Source organism: Ictidomys tridecemlineatus, chromosome 1 (genome assembly GCF_052094955.1).
Source record: "Ictidomys tridecemlineatus isolate mIctTri1 chromosome 1, mIctTri1.hap1, whole genome shotgun sequence".
NCBI classification, from domain to species: Eukaryota; Metazoa; Chordata; class Mammalia; order Rodentia; family Sciuridae; genus Ictidomys; species Ictidomys tridecemlineatus.
The window spans coordinates 137,817,620-137,833,674 of NC_135477.1; the positions used below are offsets into that span (position 1 = coordinate 137,817,620).

At 31.3% G+C, this 16,055-nt stretch overlaps 1 protein-coding gene across 2 annotated transcripts in view; it reads right to left on the reverse strand.

Moving 5' to 3' along the window:
* The window catches only part of Snx2 (sorting nexin 2), a 71,579-nt gene that overhangs the window by 16,122 nt on the left and 39,402 nt on the right, over nt 1–16,055 (reverse strand). Inside the window, exons 2-8 of one of the 2 annotated variants that reach the window (XM_078048389.1) lie at nt 14,951–15,068; nt 10,966–10,987; nt 10,104–10,267; nt 7,786–7,852; nt 7,599–7,642; nt 6,131–6,272; nt 2,110–2,188 (exon numbers count right to left, since the gene is read on the reverse strand). In XM_078048389.1, coding sequence (XP_077904515.1) covers nt 2,110–2,188; nt 6,131–6,272; nt 7,599–7,642; nt 7,786–7,852; nt 10,104–10,267; nt 10,966–10,987; nt 14,951–14,977 — 545 coding nt within the window. In that variant the 5' untranslated portion in view covers nt 14,978–15,068. The remainder of the gene's footprint in view (nt 1–2,109; nt 2,189–6,130; nt 6,273–7,598; nt 7,643–7,785; nt 7,853–10,103; nt 10,268–10,965; nt 10,988–14,950; nt 15,069–16,055) is intronic. The other variant, XM_005330875.4, reaches the window with a different exon arrangement.

Consider the following 16,055-nt stretch of genomic DNA (forward strand, 5'->3'; position numbering starts at 1 on the left):
TCCAAATTTCTTAATATGAAAGAGTGGATTAACTAATCTATACTAACTTCTTAGACCTTGCCAATTGGGTTTTTAGGTTCTTGAGACAAACACAATTCTGATTCACTTAAAGTTAAGAAAGGTTATATTTAAGTAACTTGCCCAAGATCACAGAGTGTAGAACAGTATAGACTTGAATTACAAAATGAATTATAAATCTTGTATGCTATTATTATGCTCCTCCAAATTTCTAAGCATATATTTGCCAAAGTGTATTCTTACCTATCAAATAAATTCACTATATGTTAAGATAAGGTACAAAGTACTCTTAAAAAAATCAAGCAAGCTATCTTAGGTATACTTTTAATAAAGTAGTCTCTGCTTACTTTATCGAATATGGCATAGAGTGGTACTTGGCTATTTCACTCTTCCTAACTTGTAATACCAGATGTTTACTTTTTCATTAAAAATAGTCATCAAGGATTCTCTAAACTAAATAAATAAAGTGAAACACAAAGAAATACTTCCCTGATTACTAGAGGCCTGCTCTAATGTTTAAAAATTTTAAAATGTCACTTGAAAATCACTTTTATAAGTCAGATATATAAAAGGGTAAAAAAATGCAGTTTTAAAATCTTGTACACATTATAAAACTGTGTTCAAGAAGTGAATAAAACTGGTTATGACAGAAGAAATGGGATTAGGGTAAAGCTAAAGAAATGAATTCCTTTGCTTCTGTATGTTTATGCTTATATTTTCTGTAGTCATTTTTTTCTAGAGGAACGACTTTTCCTTATATGTTATACTAAGTGTTTTATGCTACATGGAGTATATACATGGAATGTTTTATACTACATAGAGGTATGCTAAGTACTATTTAATGCCATCAAGTTAGAAGAAAGTAGAATGTAAAAATAAATTATATGTCCTTGGTACAATAAATCTTCATTAAGTTCCTTATCAAGCATGCCACCTGAAATATTTCAAATTTACTCATAGAAAAATAAGACTTGAAAGGTTTCTCAAAGGGTCATGGTTACACTTTCAGGAAGGACTAAGTGAAATCAAGGCAGAACATTATGTACCTTTATTCTTAAAAATATTCTGTCTGTATCCCCTACCTACAATACAATCAATTCTAATGGCCAACCTAAACTTCTGCAATTTCAATTTTCTGGGGAATTGCTGATTTCATAAATACAATTCTACCTTCTAGTGTTCTCTAGCATAAGATTTTAAAATTGCATATTCTTTAGTTTTTCTTACTGCATGCTGTTTAAACCTGTCTTTTCTATGGCATTTTTAAAAAATGTGAACAATTTATTACTAAACACAAGAAATAAGTTGCCTTGAAAATAGTTTAAAAAAATAATTTGTACCCTGGGGTGGGGGTGGGGGTTGTGGTGTGTGTGTGTGTATCCTTAAAGCCTGTCCTACCTACCACAATACTGATTTTAAGCTAAAAGGGAAGTAATTACCATGATAGGTTCTGAAAAGTCAAGGATAGTTTCAAATTTGTTTTTTCATTTTTAGCATAGCATGGAAGGAAAAAATACACAAAAGTAAGGGGAACACATTGCAATTTTCATTGTACTGAATAATGTTCATACCATATATGCTATAACTTCCTAAGAATCTAATTACCAAAGTGGGATTATTTTTACCCAAACCTTTTTTTTTTCCTGTAGTGTTGTGGATTTAAACCAGGGCCTCACCCATGCTAGGCAAGAACTCTATTACTGAGTTACATCCTCAGGCCTATCCAAATATTTTATCAACTCTTTATCCCTAATCACAACTACCATGTTTTCCTTTACAAGTCTAGAAGTTTCTTAGTGCCTTGGTATCTACATCTATGATATAATTCTATCCTCATTTAACTCATATATTTATATTCCTGCTTACAGCATTTGAAGCAAAACAGATGTTATTTTGTTACACTATTCATGAGGATTAATAGAATCACAACAAATACATTATTGTACTGCTAAAAGAAGCAATTTTTAAAAGTTTAAAGTACTCTTAAGAGCCATCAAGTGGTAGTTAAAAAAATAAACATTAAAATACAGTTGTGTCATAAGTAATAAATTAAACTTATGAGAGTAATGAAGTATTACTATCTAGAATTACCTTTCAAGAGCTGCTCTCCGTTTTTCTACGAACTCTGTGGATGATGAATCTTCTTTACCTACTTTAACCTTGGTCATACCTTTGAAGAAGTTGAGAGTTGAGATGATTTTACCGTGAAAAAGTCTTTTATGACCATTTCTTCACAATTTAAAATATATTTTGAATTTGAACTTAACAAAAAAAGCTTCTAAGTTGGTAATTGCTATGTTACTTAAAAAGCAAAACATTTTGAAAAATTAAATCTCATGATATGCTAACATTTCTACTTGGTAAATAAATAATTAGGACACGAGAGAACAGATAAAACAGAAAATGAGCTATTTGTAGTTTCTTGACCCGTACTGATTATTTATACAAAAACTTACATCAAAAAGTTCTTTATCTGCAATATTTTACACTCCTGGTAAATTCAAAAGTTTTTACATTATAATGTGCATTATGGAATCTTTAAGGCAATTAATTATGAGCAATAAATAAGGCTCTTTACTTTCAGGATGATGTAAATAAAGATAAACATAACCCATGAATTTACTAAATTTTCCCCTGACTCAGATTCAAAGAGTATGTTCTTGTTTATTTATCAAAACTTTGTTTTTAGGCAGGGTCTCACTGATATTGCTCAGGCTGACCTTGGACTCCTAAAGCTCAAGTAATTCTCCTACCTTCGCCTCTCAAATAGCTGGGACTATAGGCATATGCCCTCACAACTAGCACATGACATGTTTCCTAACAGTTGAAAGAATAAGCACATTCACAGAGACATTTAGAACACATCAAATTTTGAAAATAAAAATCAGGTTAATTGGGCTTGGGATGTAGCTAACTGGCAGAGCATGTACTTAGCATGTGGAGGCACTGGGTTCAATTCCCAGCACCAAAAGAAAACAAAAAAACCAAAAATGTTAATTATTTCTATATTGTCAACTTTAATGTTAACATATTAGGCTGCAGATCCCCCACCATTTCTTTTCCTTTCAAACATGTTTTCTGAAGAAATGAAGTACTGATACAAGCTATAACATGGAAGAATCATGAAAAAACAATAGTAAATAGATGAAGCCCATCACCAAGAACCATATATTGCATGATTCCCTTTATATAAAAAATCCTGAACAGGCAAATCCGCAGAGAAGGACAGTACATTAGCATCTTTAAAAACATATTATAAAAAACTATGTAATGCTTATTCAGGTTGATATATTTGGTGAATAATTATCATATACCACCATTAATGTTTTGTTTCTAAAAATCTCATTAAAATATAAAGGTTTGAAAAAGAAAACTCAGACAATTGAAATTATGGACCTTGTGTACTGCATATGGGATGTTAATTATTTCAGATATTTTATATACGCATGAAAAAATCCCAAAACTATGTAATTCTTTGCTTCTTTTTTTCTTCATTTATCCTCTCATCCGTAAAGGCAACCATTATGGAACATTGTGGGAAAATAAAACAACAATTTATCTTAATTGGTTCACTCTTAAAATTTTCAACTTGTTTTTCTAATAGTTTATATAGAATAGTATTTTTTAGTCAAATGAGGTCCTATTAAGTGGCAATGGTTATGTGCAATGACTTCTTGGCAAAAAGTAACTACTCTTATTCCACTATTTAATACTTGAAAAACACTGTTTATGTAATTAAAACCGTCTTTTAATTTTTCTTAGACAATATATTCATTTTTATTTAAAAGTTAATAAATAACAAGACATTTATAAAATGACTAGATACTGTGCTGGCTGGCTGCCAGAAAGTTCAAAGATTAATTTGTCACCTATCTTTAATAACTGTTCAATATTTTAGGAAAAAATTGTTTTACTTGGATTCATCCTACATTTCTTGACTATATTTTCCCTGCTAATTTCTTTATTGATATACATTTTCATTATTACATGTAGTTGCCTCAATCCTTTTCTTGAATGAAGTAGTATATAAATAATTTTTAAGCAATTTAAATCTACTTTAAATGTCTTTTAGACAATTCTACAATAATATAGCATTAAAAGTTATAGAGCTCAGTTGGTAGAGTGCTTGCTCAAGATCCTGGGTTTAATCCCCAGCACCACGGGGGGGGGGGGTGTTACATAAACAGAAAGATGGGGCTAGGAGTATAGCTTAGTGGTAGAGTGCATGCCTAGCATGTACAAGGCCCTGGGTTCAATCTCCTGCCACAGACAAAATAATACATAAAAGTTTTATTTTTAGGTAAAGAACAAAAACAAATTAAAAAAATTAAAAAGCAAGAAATAAGCAAATCATTATCCTATTGAAATAATCAAATTGAAAGTAGGAGGCAAAATAGAATTGTGGTTAAGAGTATAAGTTGAGAAATAAGAAAATTCAGCTCTGCCATGTTATATGACTTTTGGCATGTAGGATAACCTTGATTAATCTTAGTTTCCTAAGTTCCTTAGTTCAGAATATCTGGAGGGTTTTAGAGACTACAAGGTCCCCATAATAATATTAAACTGTTTACCTTTTGTTGTTCTTTAATGAGTGTCCAGAGTGGAATTTTATAAAGGTTAGCTAATGTGTTATATCACAATAAATGAGTATAGAAGCTCAGAAGAACAAAGCTATTTTTCTATTAAGGTAGAAATTAGAATTTACAAAAAGTTTTTAAATTTTTTGTCTTATTAAATGTTTTTGTCATAAAATTTCTTTCACAAATTTAGTGTAATATAAAGTAAGTTTATTACTTTTAAATAAATAAGATTAAATAATTTTTTCAAATACAGTAAGTATCAACAGATGTAGCCCACATAAGCAAATGCTCTTTTAAGACTCTTTAATAAATTTTAAGAATGTAGGGCCTAGGAATGCAGCTCAGTAATAAAGTGCTTGCTTAATATACACAAGGCCCAGGGTTCAATCCCCAGCTGAAGAGAGGAAGAGAAGAGAAGAGAAAGGAAAGAAAGCAAGCAAACAAGCAAGAAAGAAAGAGAAAGGAAATAAAGGGTTCTTGAGAACAAAAAGTTGAAGAATTACTCAACTAGGTTTATGAATTTTAAAAGACAGAAAATATATTACAAACTCATCAGGTTTCAAATGAATGATATCAATAAAACTGCTTTCAGGGCTGGGGCTGTAGCTCAGTGGCAGAGTGCTTGCCTCGAATGCATGACAACTAAAAAATAATAATAACCTTTTTTAAAAAAACATGCTTTTCAAATCAAATGTTTAAAAAAGTAAAAACCAATAATTTAAAAATCAGCAAAATTCATTTCAAATATTTTTCAGAGTAATCATCTCAAGTATAAAGAAAAGTTGAAGTAAGAAAAAAAAGGACTGAAAAACGACTGGATAATACTTAAAAATTGTTTTTGATTTTTTTCTTTTAATATTTTTTAATTGTCAATGGACCTTTATTTTATTTATTTATATGCAGTGCTGAGAATCAAACCTAGAGTCTCACACATATTATACAAGCACTGCACCACTGAGCCACAACCCCAGTCCAATACTAAAAAATTTTAAGAAATGAAGGTTTTCCTCTTCTTTTTAAATTTTCTGCATTTTCTTAACTAAATATTACTGGTATAAATGGAATAGTTTTTAAATATTAAATTGAGGTATAAAATAAACTAAGATAAGTTTAAATAGTTTTTATATAAGCAAGGCTAACTCAAATGTTCTTTTTGGACAATATAAAGCTAAGGTCTAAATACCTCCACCTCTTTGAAATTTGTTAATATATTAATAACATTAAGTATTCTGAGTGTGACTCAGTAAAATGGTATTCTACTTCCCCTAAAAGGTTACAGTTTGTAACTGCTTTCAACTTGGTAAATTTTAACCCAATATTCAAAACCTGAACCCGTAGGTGTTAGAAAATAAAACTACTAGCTATATATTCTTATATAATAATATTATATTCTTATATAATAAATGCACAATTATCATAATAGAACATTTAAATTACAATTATCTCCACAACTGAGATGGTGGTAATGAATGATTCTGGAATGCATAAATGTATACAGTTAAAAGGGATTTTTTTTGCTTACTCATGCTTACCTACTATACTCTTCTCCGGGGCAGGTGGTACAATATAACCAACGTGTAAATACTTGCTTGCTAATTTGCTGTGCAAACCAAGAAAATCACTGAATCTTCTTTTAACTGAAAATTCACTCTTGCTGAACATGGAAAGAGAAGTCTAAAAGTGAAGAAGAAGTATTTCAAATTTTGAAAAGTACAGAATTATTCAGAATTTAATGCTATAAATAATTAAGAACACACACACACACACACACACACACACACACACACACACACACACTGCTCTCCTTTGCAAAAGAACGTAGAGTATCTAATGTGGTACATAGACTTCTAACAATTCAAAAAACAAAATAACAACAACAACAACAAAACCCAAATGATTGTTTCCGTTAATGAATTTTTTTTACCTCTGGCACAGATCTCCTTCTAAGTTTCAGTCCAAATATTTCCAAAATGCCTAAGGGACATCTCCACTTAAATCTCATTGACATCTCAAACTCACTATATTTTCCCCTACTCAAACACAAGTTCCATAAAAAAAAGAGCACTTGACTATACTGTTAACTAATACTAATATACTTCTTGCTTGTAACAGAGGCTGACACCATAGTAAAGTGCTTAATAAACATTTGTTTACCGAATTAACAAATCTTATCTCACACTCACTTTGTTCCTCCCTACCTATCTTTTTAGAGAGATCACTTTCACAATTACAAAGTTCCTCTATTTAGTAACTTAGGTATCCCTCTTCTTATTCCTTACATCTAGGACTAAGAAGCCATTTATTTTTCTCACTTCCAGAACCATGTCCTTAGTGTCAATCATTATTTCTTATACCTGGGACTGCTGCAAAACACTCTATTTTAAGATGTGATAATTTAATAATAGTAGTGGCCTCTTAACTGGCAATCCTGACCTCTACCTTGACCCTTCCAATTCATATCGAGGCCACAGAGATCTCTCTAAAACAAAAATCTAAGAGTATTATACTCTTGCTTAAACCTCTTTCATGGTTTTCCATTATACTTAAGATGAAACCCAAATTCCTATATGTGCTGCTCATAAAACATGAAAGCTCATGGCCAAACAATTCAATTATGAACCACTTCTTACAGATCCTAGAAAACACAATGCTTTCATTACTTAGATTTTTCACCAGCAAATTCCTATGCCTGCAACAAACATTCTACTACTTTCTTTTCATCTCCCACAAATCACTCCCCTCATATTTGTCTTGGTTTAGATATTACTTTGCTCAGAAGTTTTTCCTGACCCTTGGGTCTAGATTAATTCCCTTCCTGCATACTCAAACAGAACACTCAACCTATGAAATTACTTACAACTCACTGTAACAATTTCTTAGCAATTTTTATGTAAAGATAGCCTTTACAAAGACAGGGTTCATGTCAACCATAATCACTGTCATATCCTCTACTATATATAGTAAGGGGTCAATATTTTATTAAAAGAGTCAAAGGCTTACCTTTGTTGTTACTCTATATGCCATGTAAGCATTCATGCCATCACCTATAAGTCAAATATTATTTTTAAAACCACATGCTTAAAAACAGTACCATTTTAATACTGTAATGACATATTTAGTTAAAAGGGGGGGGACATAACAGTCAAACTAATAAAACAGGTACAAAATATAATTAATATTGACTCACCAACTTTTTCTGGATCCGACACACCGATTTCTATATCAAAAATATCTCCATTTGCTTCTTCTTCAATCTAGAAAAGAATAATTACTTTTTGTGCTAAAGAAGATTCCAATTTATATTATTGTCATAACACTAAGAACTATAGTTTTTACCATATATGTTCTAGTAGGGTGTCATAAAATATTTTAAGAAGTCACTGAAAAAAAAAAACACAGTAAAAGCTTTCACATTTCCTGATTATATAAAGAAACAGAATAAAATATACAAATAACAGGATAAGGATTATTTGGAGAAGTAATGCAAAAATCTCGTGTCTTCAAAAATTCCTCAGATGTAGAAAAAATATTTTCACTTTCTGCACAAAAACTGTGGAATTTTTTTTGTCCAATATACTGAATCTTTGTATTCATACTTTTAAAATTATTAACTCCTTATTTTTAAGTATTTCTTCAACTTAGAGCTGTTTCTAAATAATTAGGAGATAGTCATTACTTTCACCAGTAGAATCTTACATACTTGCAAAAAAATTATTATACCTAAAAGCAACATTAGCATTGTGATTTTTCTAAATACCAAGTGAAGACACATTCCTCTTGAAGCCATTAAAAGAACTATAAAGTTCAATTTTAAAAAGCAGACAGTAGAAAAAAATGATAACCCTATAAGACTGTAGAAAAGACCTTTTCAATGCTGTTATAAAGCAACTGGATAGCAGTTCTGCAAGAAAGCTTTGTTATTATAAAAAAGGTCTGAGATTATTAACTTAGCAAAATTTTCAAGGCAATAACAATCTATCCATAAAAAAGTTGAGTTTTTCTAATTGAAATCTTTTCTTCAATGATTGCCTTTTTGTATATTTTTAAAAATATTTTTTTAGATGTAGATAGACATAATACCTTTATTTTATTTATTTATCTTTATGATGTGCTGAGGATCACACTCAGTGCTTCATATTGGGTAGGCAAGCACTTTACTACTGAGCTGTAACCCCAGCCCTCTTGTATGTTTTTTAAGTAAAACTTTTTTGAATTATAACACATACAGAAAAGTATATAAATTGGTACAGCTCAGTATACTTTCATAAAGCGTATACATCTTTCTAAACTCAACCAAGGTCAGAAAAAAACACTATGAATCAGTCCAGAAGGCCCTTTTACATTCTCCTATAGTCATAATCTTTTCTTCGCCCTACCAATATAACTACTATCCTGACTTCTAACTCTGTTCACTAGCTTTTTTTTTTTCTTTTAAAAGTTCATTTCATGGAATCATGTATAAGTACTCATTTCTGTCTTATTTCCCTTAATATTATACTTGTTAGATCATTCACATTTTTGCTTGTGGGTATGTGGTTGTTACTTAATTGTGGTCATTTAAATGATCTATTTCTTTAAGAATGACTTTTTTTAGCTTTGTTTTTGGTGGGGATAGAATCAGAGGACACTCTATCATTGAGCTACATCCCCCGTCCTTTTTATTTTTCTATTTTTAAGACAGGATCTTGATAGGTTGACGAGCAAGGCTGGTCTCAAAATTGTGATCCTCCTCCTTTAGTCTCTAGAGTAGCTGTGATTATAGGAGTGTGCCACTGTATCTGGCCTATGTGGATGACTTTTAAATATGTAATTTTGTCACTTAAATAACCTCCACTCCATGATTTTTTTCCTTTTCCAAATGCATCTTAACAAAAATTATTGCCAAAACATGAGATTGCATCTTCAATTGATTTATAGTCCTTCCTTTTAAAAATAAATGCTACATAACAACTCTTAAGTACCAACTTTATTTATTACATTCTTTTACAAATAAAATTACTCAAAATACCACTTTACTGTGATTAACAGTTTTCAAAGTACTTTCATATATTACCTGACCAACATAAGAGTCCTCAGAGGCACACATTTTCATCATTAAGATCAGAAATGCCGGGACTGGAGTTGTAGCTCAGTGGTAGAAAATTTGCCTACCATATATATGGCACTGGGTTTGATCCTCAGCACCACATAGAAATACATAAAATAATAAAGGTAATTGTGTCCATCTACAACTAAAAATATTTTTTAAAAAAATCACAAATGACAAACTACTTAAGAAGGTTAAATAATATGCCCAAGTTACTGGGTTAAAAAAAAAAAGTGGTAGCGATAAAATCAGAATCAAGATCTTTCAACTTCTTTAATCTATATTCTTTTTCTAATAGGTTTAAAAGGCTTTGATTAGGAATGACTACTAAAATAATACAGTGATATGATGTTAAGTGAGGAGCAAAAAAAAAAGGTACAATTTACATATTAATTTAAAATATGAACACTTTTATATACCTCCTCCCTGGATCTATCGAAGATCACAGGAGCAGACATACTCTTTGATTCAATTCTAGGAGCAATGAGTGCAGTAGGGGTGACAGGTGTGACTGCAGGAGAAGGTTCCGAGGAGAGTATTGGCTCCCTTTCTGGGCTGTCCAAAGAAACTTCTTCTGTGGCTTCTAAACACAAATTAAACAAGTTTAAGGAAACTGCAACAAACTTCCAAAACTATACAGCAGTTAATGAATCATGAATAATATTATATACTACCCACAAATATCCAAATAACATAATTTTAAAATTGTCATGATGAAAGAATTTTCTGAATTTAGTTGTTTATCATATCTTTAAAAGCAAACAGGAATTTTGTTGGTTTCAGGAAGAATTGTTTTAAGTGAGCTTAAATGACTATACTACTGGAAATTATCTATACTACTAGATGTGGAAAGCAAAGATGTGGACAATTCCACATTCATTTGTGTTTGATTTTATAATATATCTTATGCTTACAGTAACTTACCTCCCAAACATTTTATTCAGACTAATATTATGATTATTTTATACACAGGAACACAAATGTTAGGGCACAAGGCTGCCAAGAACTATACCAACTGGGATTAAAAATTGGTTATGGAAAAGCCACAAAATTAGTAACCTAAAGCAATTAATTGCCAAAGATTACGGGGTATTAAATGAAAACACATATATGACGCAAAGCAAACAGGTGTTTAGGTTTTAATTAAAAATGCTCATTCACTTGAAACAAAAATCTAAAATATATTTAAAATCAAACCATATCAATAAGCTGATGTCTATAGGCTATGTAATATTGTGCTAAATGCAATGGAGAAACACAAAGAAATGGAAAATATCATACCTGCCCTCAGGGAGTTTATAATCTAGTTGGGAAAACAAGACATGGGAATGTTAAATAATAATAAGAGACTTACGAGAACAATAAGAATATTACAGGACATTTATTGCTATACCAACTATAGAACAAACACTACAATTTGAGTAGAGACAGAAGACAATACTTCAGGCTGAGGAAATCTGGAAATAATTTGTAAAACTGATCTGAAGAAATTGAGATAGGCACAGAAAAAAATGAGAGAAAATTCCAAGAAAACAGAATAATAGCATAAGCAAAAAGCAGAGTAAGGAAAGTAAAAATTACAGTGACCATAATGTAAACCACAGTTGCACTGGTCTGCAGAACTGATACCAGGAAAAGGAAAGCAAGATTATAAGGGAAACTCATGACCAGACCAGTGATTTCTTTTTTTCTTTGTTTAACCTTTATTTTATTTATTTATTTTTATGTGTTGCTGAGGATAGAACCCAGGGCCTCTCACGTGCTAGGCGAGCACCCTACCGCTTAGCCACAAACCCAGCCCCCAGACCAGTGATTTCTAACCTGAGATTCTTATATCCTACAGGTTTAGAAAGGTAGTAATTGTAGTCAATGTGCCATTTTAATTTTAATACCTCAAAAAGTATATCTGCCTGAAAAAAGGTTGTACAGGTTGACAACGTTATCAAGTTATTCTTATTGGTTACCTAATGTTGATATAACTATTGTTATGGATCCCTTTATATTTTTTTATTAAAAGAAAAAATAATAACTAAAATTTTTAAAACTGTGGTAATCAGAGGAAGAATGGACTACACATGATATAGACTACAGACGACTCAATAAAACAGAAAGCTTTTATATAACTTCAGGTTATGAAGATTGCTAGCATTTATTATTATTTTTTTAAGAAATGAAAATAATGAGCAATATGAGAAAGTAAAAAACAAAATCAGTACATTGAAGCTAGAAGGTGTTAAGATATTTAATCTACAAACAATGAGCAAAACAACAAACACCAAAACAAACTGCAAACAAAACAAAAAACTCCAAAAGTATCTGAAGAGGCATGGTTACTGCAACAGACTCATATATAAAACAAAACAAAGACACCCCCCCCCAAAAAGCCTCTATGAAATAGTAACTTTATTAGACATTAGTACAGATAAAGTCATTTCAATTTTTTAATTACATTTTATTTCATTGACACTGGGTTTGGTATTCTTTGCACTAACAGGCTGCTTCATAAATGCTAGCAGATTACAAAATAAATAAAGCTAAATATTGATTTATGTAGATAATATGGAAAGTGAAACCAAAAAAAAAGTAAACAGATTTAGATTTAGCATAGTAATATAAAGTCTGTTTTAAATCGCTTTCATGACTTCTTTTAGATTTGATATTAATATACTAGAAATTCACAAGGCTTAATTTAAACCAGACCTAAAGGTTCAAGGCAATGTCCTGTGGGCATTAACTACAAAAATTGACTTTTCCTTAGAGACATACTTTGAGGACAAATATAAATTGACTATGTCAATGTCAGCTAATTAATACTTCACTCATATAGATTCCAGAGAATATTTTTTAAAAAGGAATACTTGTTACCCTTATAAATTGGCATGACCTGTTGAACAGCACAAGTGAAATAAGCTTGATCGTGTGGCAGAAACAAGTTCTAAAAGTCTAGGGCAATTTCAGTATTGGCAAGTTGTTCACCCTCATTTATTCCCCTAGGGCAGTTTCCTAAAGGATGTTCAATTAAGCACTGGTGTAGGATGTAACAAATGAAGGAAAAGCATTTGGTGAACATCGTCTATGAACACTAAAGACTTTAACACCCATTATTTGAAATGCTACCTAAAACTTAGCACACCTAACAGTATGATCTAATTTCTTTAAGGCTTTAAATCAAAATGGCTAGGTTGCTAGAGCAAGATCTATAATCTACTCACTGATATAGGAAAAACAAGCATATGTTCTTATTACTGGAAAAGTTTTCACCATCCTGATAACACATGCTACTCTCTATTCTGGTTTTCTAGAACCATTTATCCATTGAAGAAGTGATATACCCACTCAAACTGCATTATAATAAGAACATAGTATAATATTAAATCATTTATAGAAAAATATTTAGTTTAGGACTTTGATCACGTAATGTTATTATGCAACATAGGTGAGTTTAAAATAAAAGATGAAGCATAGAAAGTATATTTGAAGGTTAACAAAAAACACAGATTACTACATTTATTGTTCTTTAGTTGTTTCTCCTTTTTATTTTAAAACAAATATTGACAATTACTATATTTGAATCAGAGTATTTAATATAGTCTTCAAGGTAAAGTAAAAGAGTGTAAACATTTTCCAAATTGAGCTATGTAGGCAAATATCATTGTATAGTTCTCACACCTAGAAAACTGATCAGTTATGCATGCTATTTAAAAAACAACAACTTTTCCTTGCACAGGTATACATACACAAAGTTGTTGCCATCATAAAGTTTCAGTAATCTCATTTATTCTGAGACTGGTTAAAAAGTTTAATAAAATGAATAATACAAAAAAACTCTATGCATTAACCTACACTGTCAAGAGGAATAAATTAAATTCTAGATTCAGAACTGCTTAGTAGAGAAAGGACTTTTGTCATCTCAGCTTAAAATACAAATGCCATAAAAGTGCTTTTGATAACTGTCTGAAAAAAATTCTACTAAATGGAATAAAAAAGAACACTGAAATACTATAATTCTCATTAACTATGATTGGACTCTTAAGTTGTTAGAAGACTTTGGGGTAAAAAAATAAGATACATGGTATCAAAATTTTCTTTTTTAAAATTTGTTCTGATTAATAAATGACAGTAGAATGCATTTTGACACACTGCACACAAATGGAGCACAACCTCTCATTCCTCTGACTGTACATGGTGCAGAGAGTCACACCAGTAATGTAATCATACATGTATATAGGCATGTATATAGGGTAATAATGTCTGTCTCTACTGTGGTATCATAATTTTCTAACATACCAACCTACAGGAATTCATCTGTGGTAAAACTTTTCATTGAACTAATCAAGCTGGAAATTACATAGACCTTAAGTGATGAAGAACTGTGACTTCAAACATATTTGTACAAAAAATAACAGTGGTTTGAATATGGGACCACTTTAAAAGTTGAACACACATTATTAAAGTTTAAAGGAAAGCCAGTTCAACTAATTGTTAATATTTTAATTTGTGGGCTGGGGATGTGGCTCAAGCGGTAGCACGCTTGCCTGGCACGCGTGTGGCCCATATTCGATCCTCAGCACCACATACAAACAAAGATGTTGTGTCTGCCGAAAACTTAAAAAATAAATAATAAAAATTCTCTCTCTCTAAAAAAATATATATATTTTAATTTGTTTCAATAACCTTAAGATTTTGCTTTTTTAATATTAAAACATTAGTTTGTAACTAAATTTTAGCCAAGGCATAGTTGTTTTTGAAGAGTCCAATGCTTTTTTTTTTCCCCCAGTTAGGATAAGTACACCAAATTTTGCCTCTATATGTACAATAAATTCCTCCAATATCAATTGATTCACCTAAAAGTAAGCCAAAATAAAATAGGAAGTATAGCAACTTATTAAAATATAAGATGACTTTGCAATCCATAGTTTAATTCTGCTTTGTGACAACTTGTTAATTAAAAAAAAAAAAAGAATCGATGCTACTTTTTGAAATTTGAATACCACAATCATTAGTCTTTTGAGTTTAAGGACTGACTAAAACAATAAATTATAGCATGAAATTTATTTCCAAATTCTTAAAACTAAGAAAGGATATCAGTTTTGCTTCTCTAATCAGTCCATATATTTCACAGAATAATCTAATAGGAAATTCCCCTTAAGTTGTTATAAGAAGAGCAAAAACTAATACACAGAGTTTATGTTTTGCTTTAGAGAATATTTTATCATAGAATATCTAACTAACTACTGTTAAACAAATAAAAAGATATGATAATTACCTGCAAAAAGATCTTCTCTGTCATCATCTAGTACAACTTCTGCAGGTTTTGGGCCATTAGAGTTTGCACTGATATCTTCTGCAGGAAGACTAGCTGGTTCTGGAGAAGATGGGCTCGACTATTAAAAAGAACAATAATTGATAATAGATTGGGTGTTTATTTAACACTTCCATCATCATAGACAACAGAATCAAAATCAGGCAAGTCCCTTGATTTTTAAAAAAAAATTATTATTTTATTTTCTTACACAAATGGAGCACAACTTTTCATTTCTCCAGTTGTACATCATGTAGAGTCACACCATTTGTGCAATCACACCCATACACAGGGATAATAATGTCCATTTCATTCTACCATCTCCCCGCCATACAACCCCCCACACCTCTGCCCAATCCAAAGTTCCTCTATTCTTTGCTTGTCACCCACCCCCATTATGGATCAGAATCCACTATCAGAAAAAACATTTGTCCCTTGATTTTTAAGAATCCATGCTTTTGAGCCAAGTGGGGTGGCACACACATGTAATTCTAGCAGCTAGGGAGGCTGAGGCAGGAGGAACTTGAGTTCTAGTCAGCCTAGCAATTTAGTGAGGTCCTAAGCAACTCATCAAGACCCTGCATCCGAATAACATATAAAAAAAGGGCTGGGAATGTGGCTCAGTGATTAAGTGGCCCTGGATTTAATTCTTTTGTACCACTCCCCAATGCCCCCCCCAACAACAAAAGAATATATGCTTTTGTTTCTGCTATGATCATGTTTGTTTCTCTGGTGGTAGAAGATATACCCAAACATCAAAATTCCATGCAACTCAACAGATGTAAAAAACATTACATGTGCAGGAATGTCAAAGCACTACTTAATTCTGAGAGGAAGGTGTAATACAAGTTAAATTTATTATTTTTTTAACCTATTTATTTATTTACTTTTGCATTACAATTCTTTTTTTTTGAGAGAGAGAGAGAGAGAGAGAGAGAGAGAGAGAGAGAGAGAGAGAGAGAGAGAGAAATTCTAATATTTATTTTTTTTAGTTTTTGGCGGACAACATCCTTGTTTGTATGTGGTGCTGAGGATTGAACCCGGGCCGCACGCATGCCAGGCAAGCGCA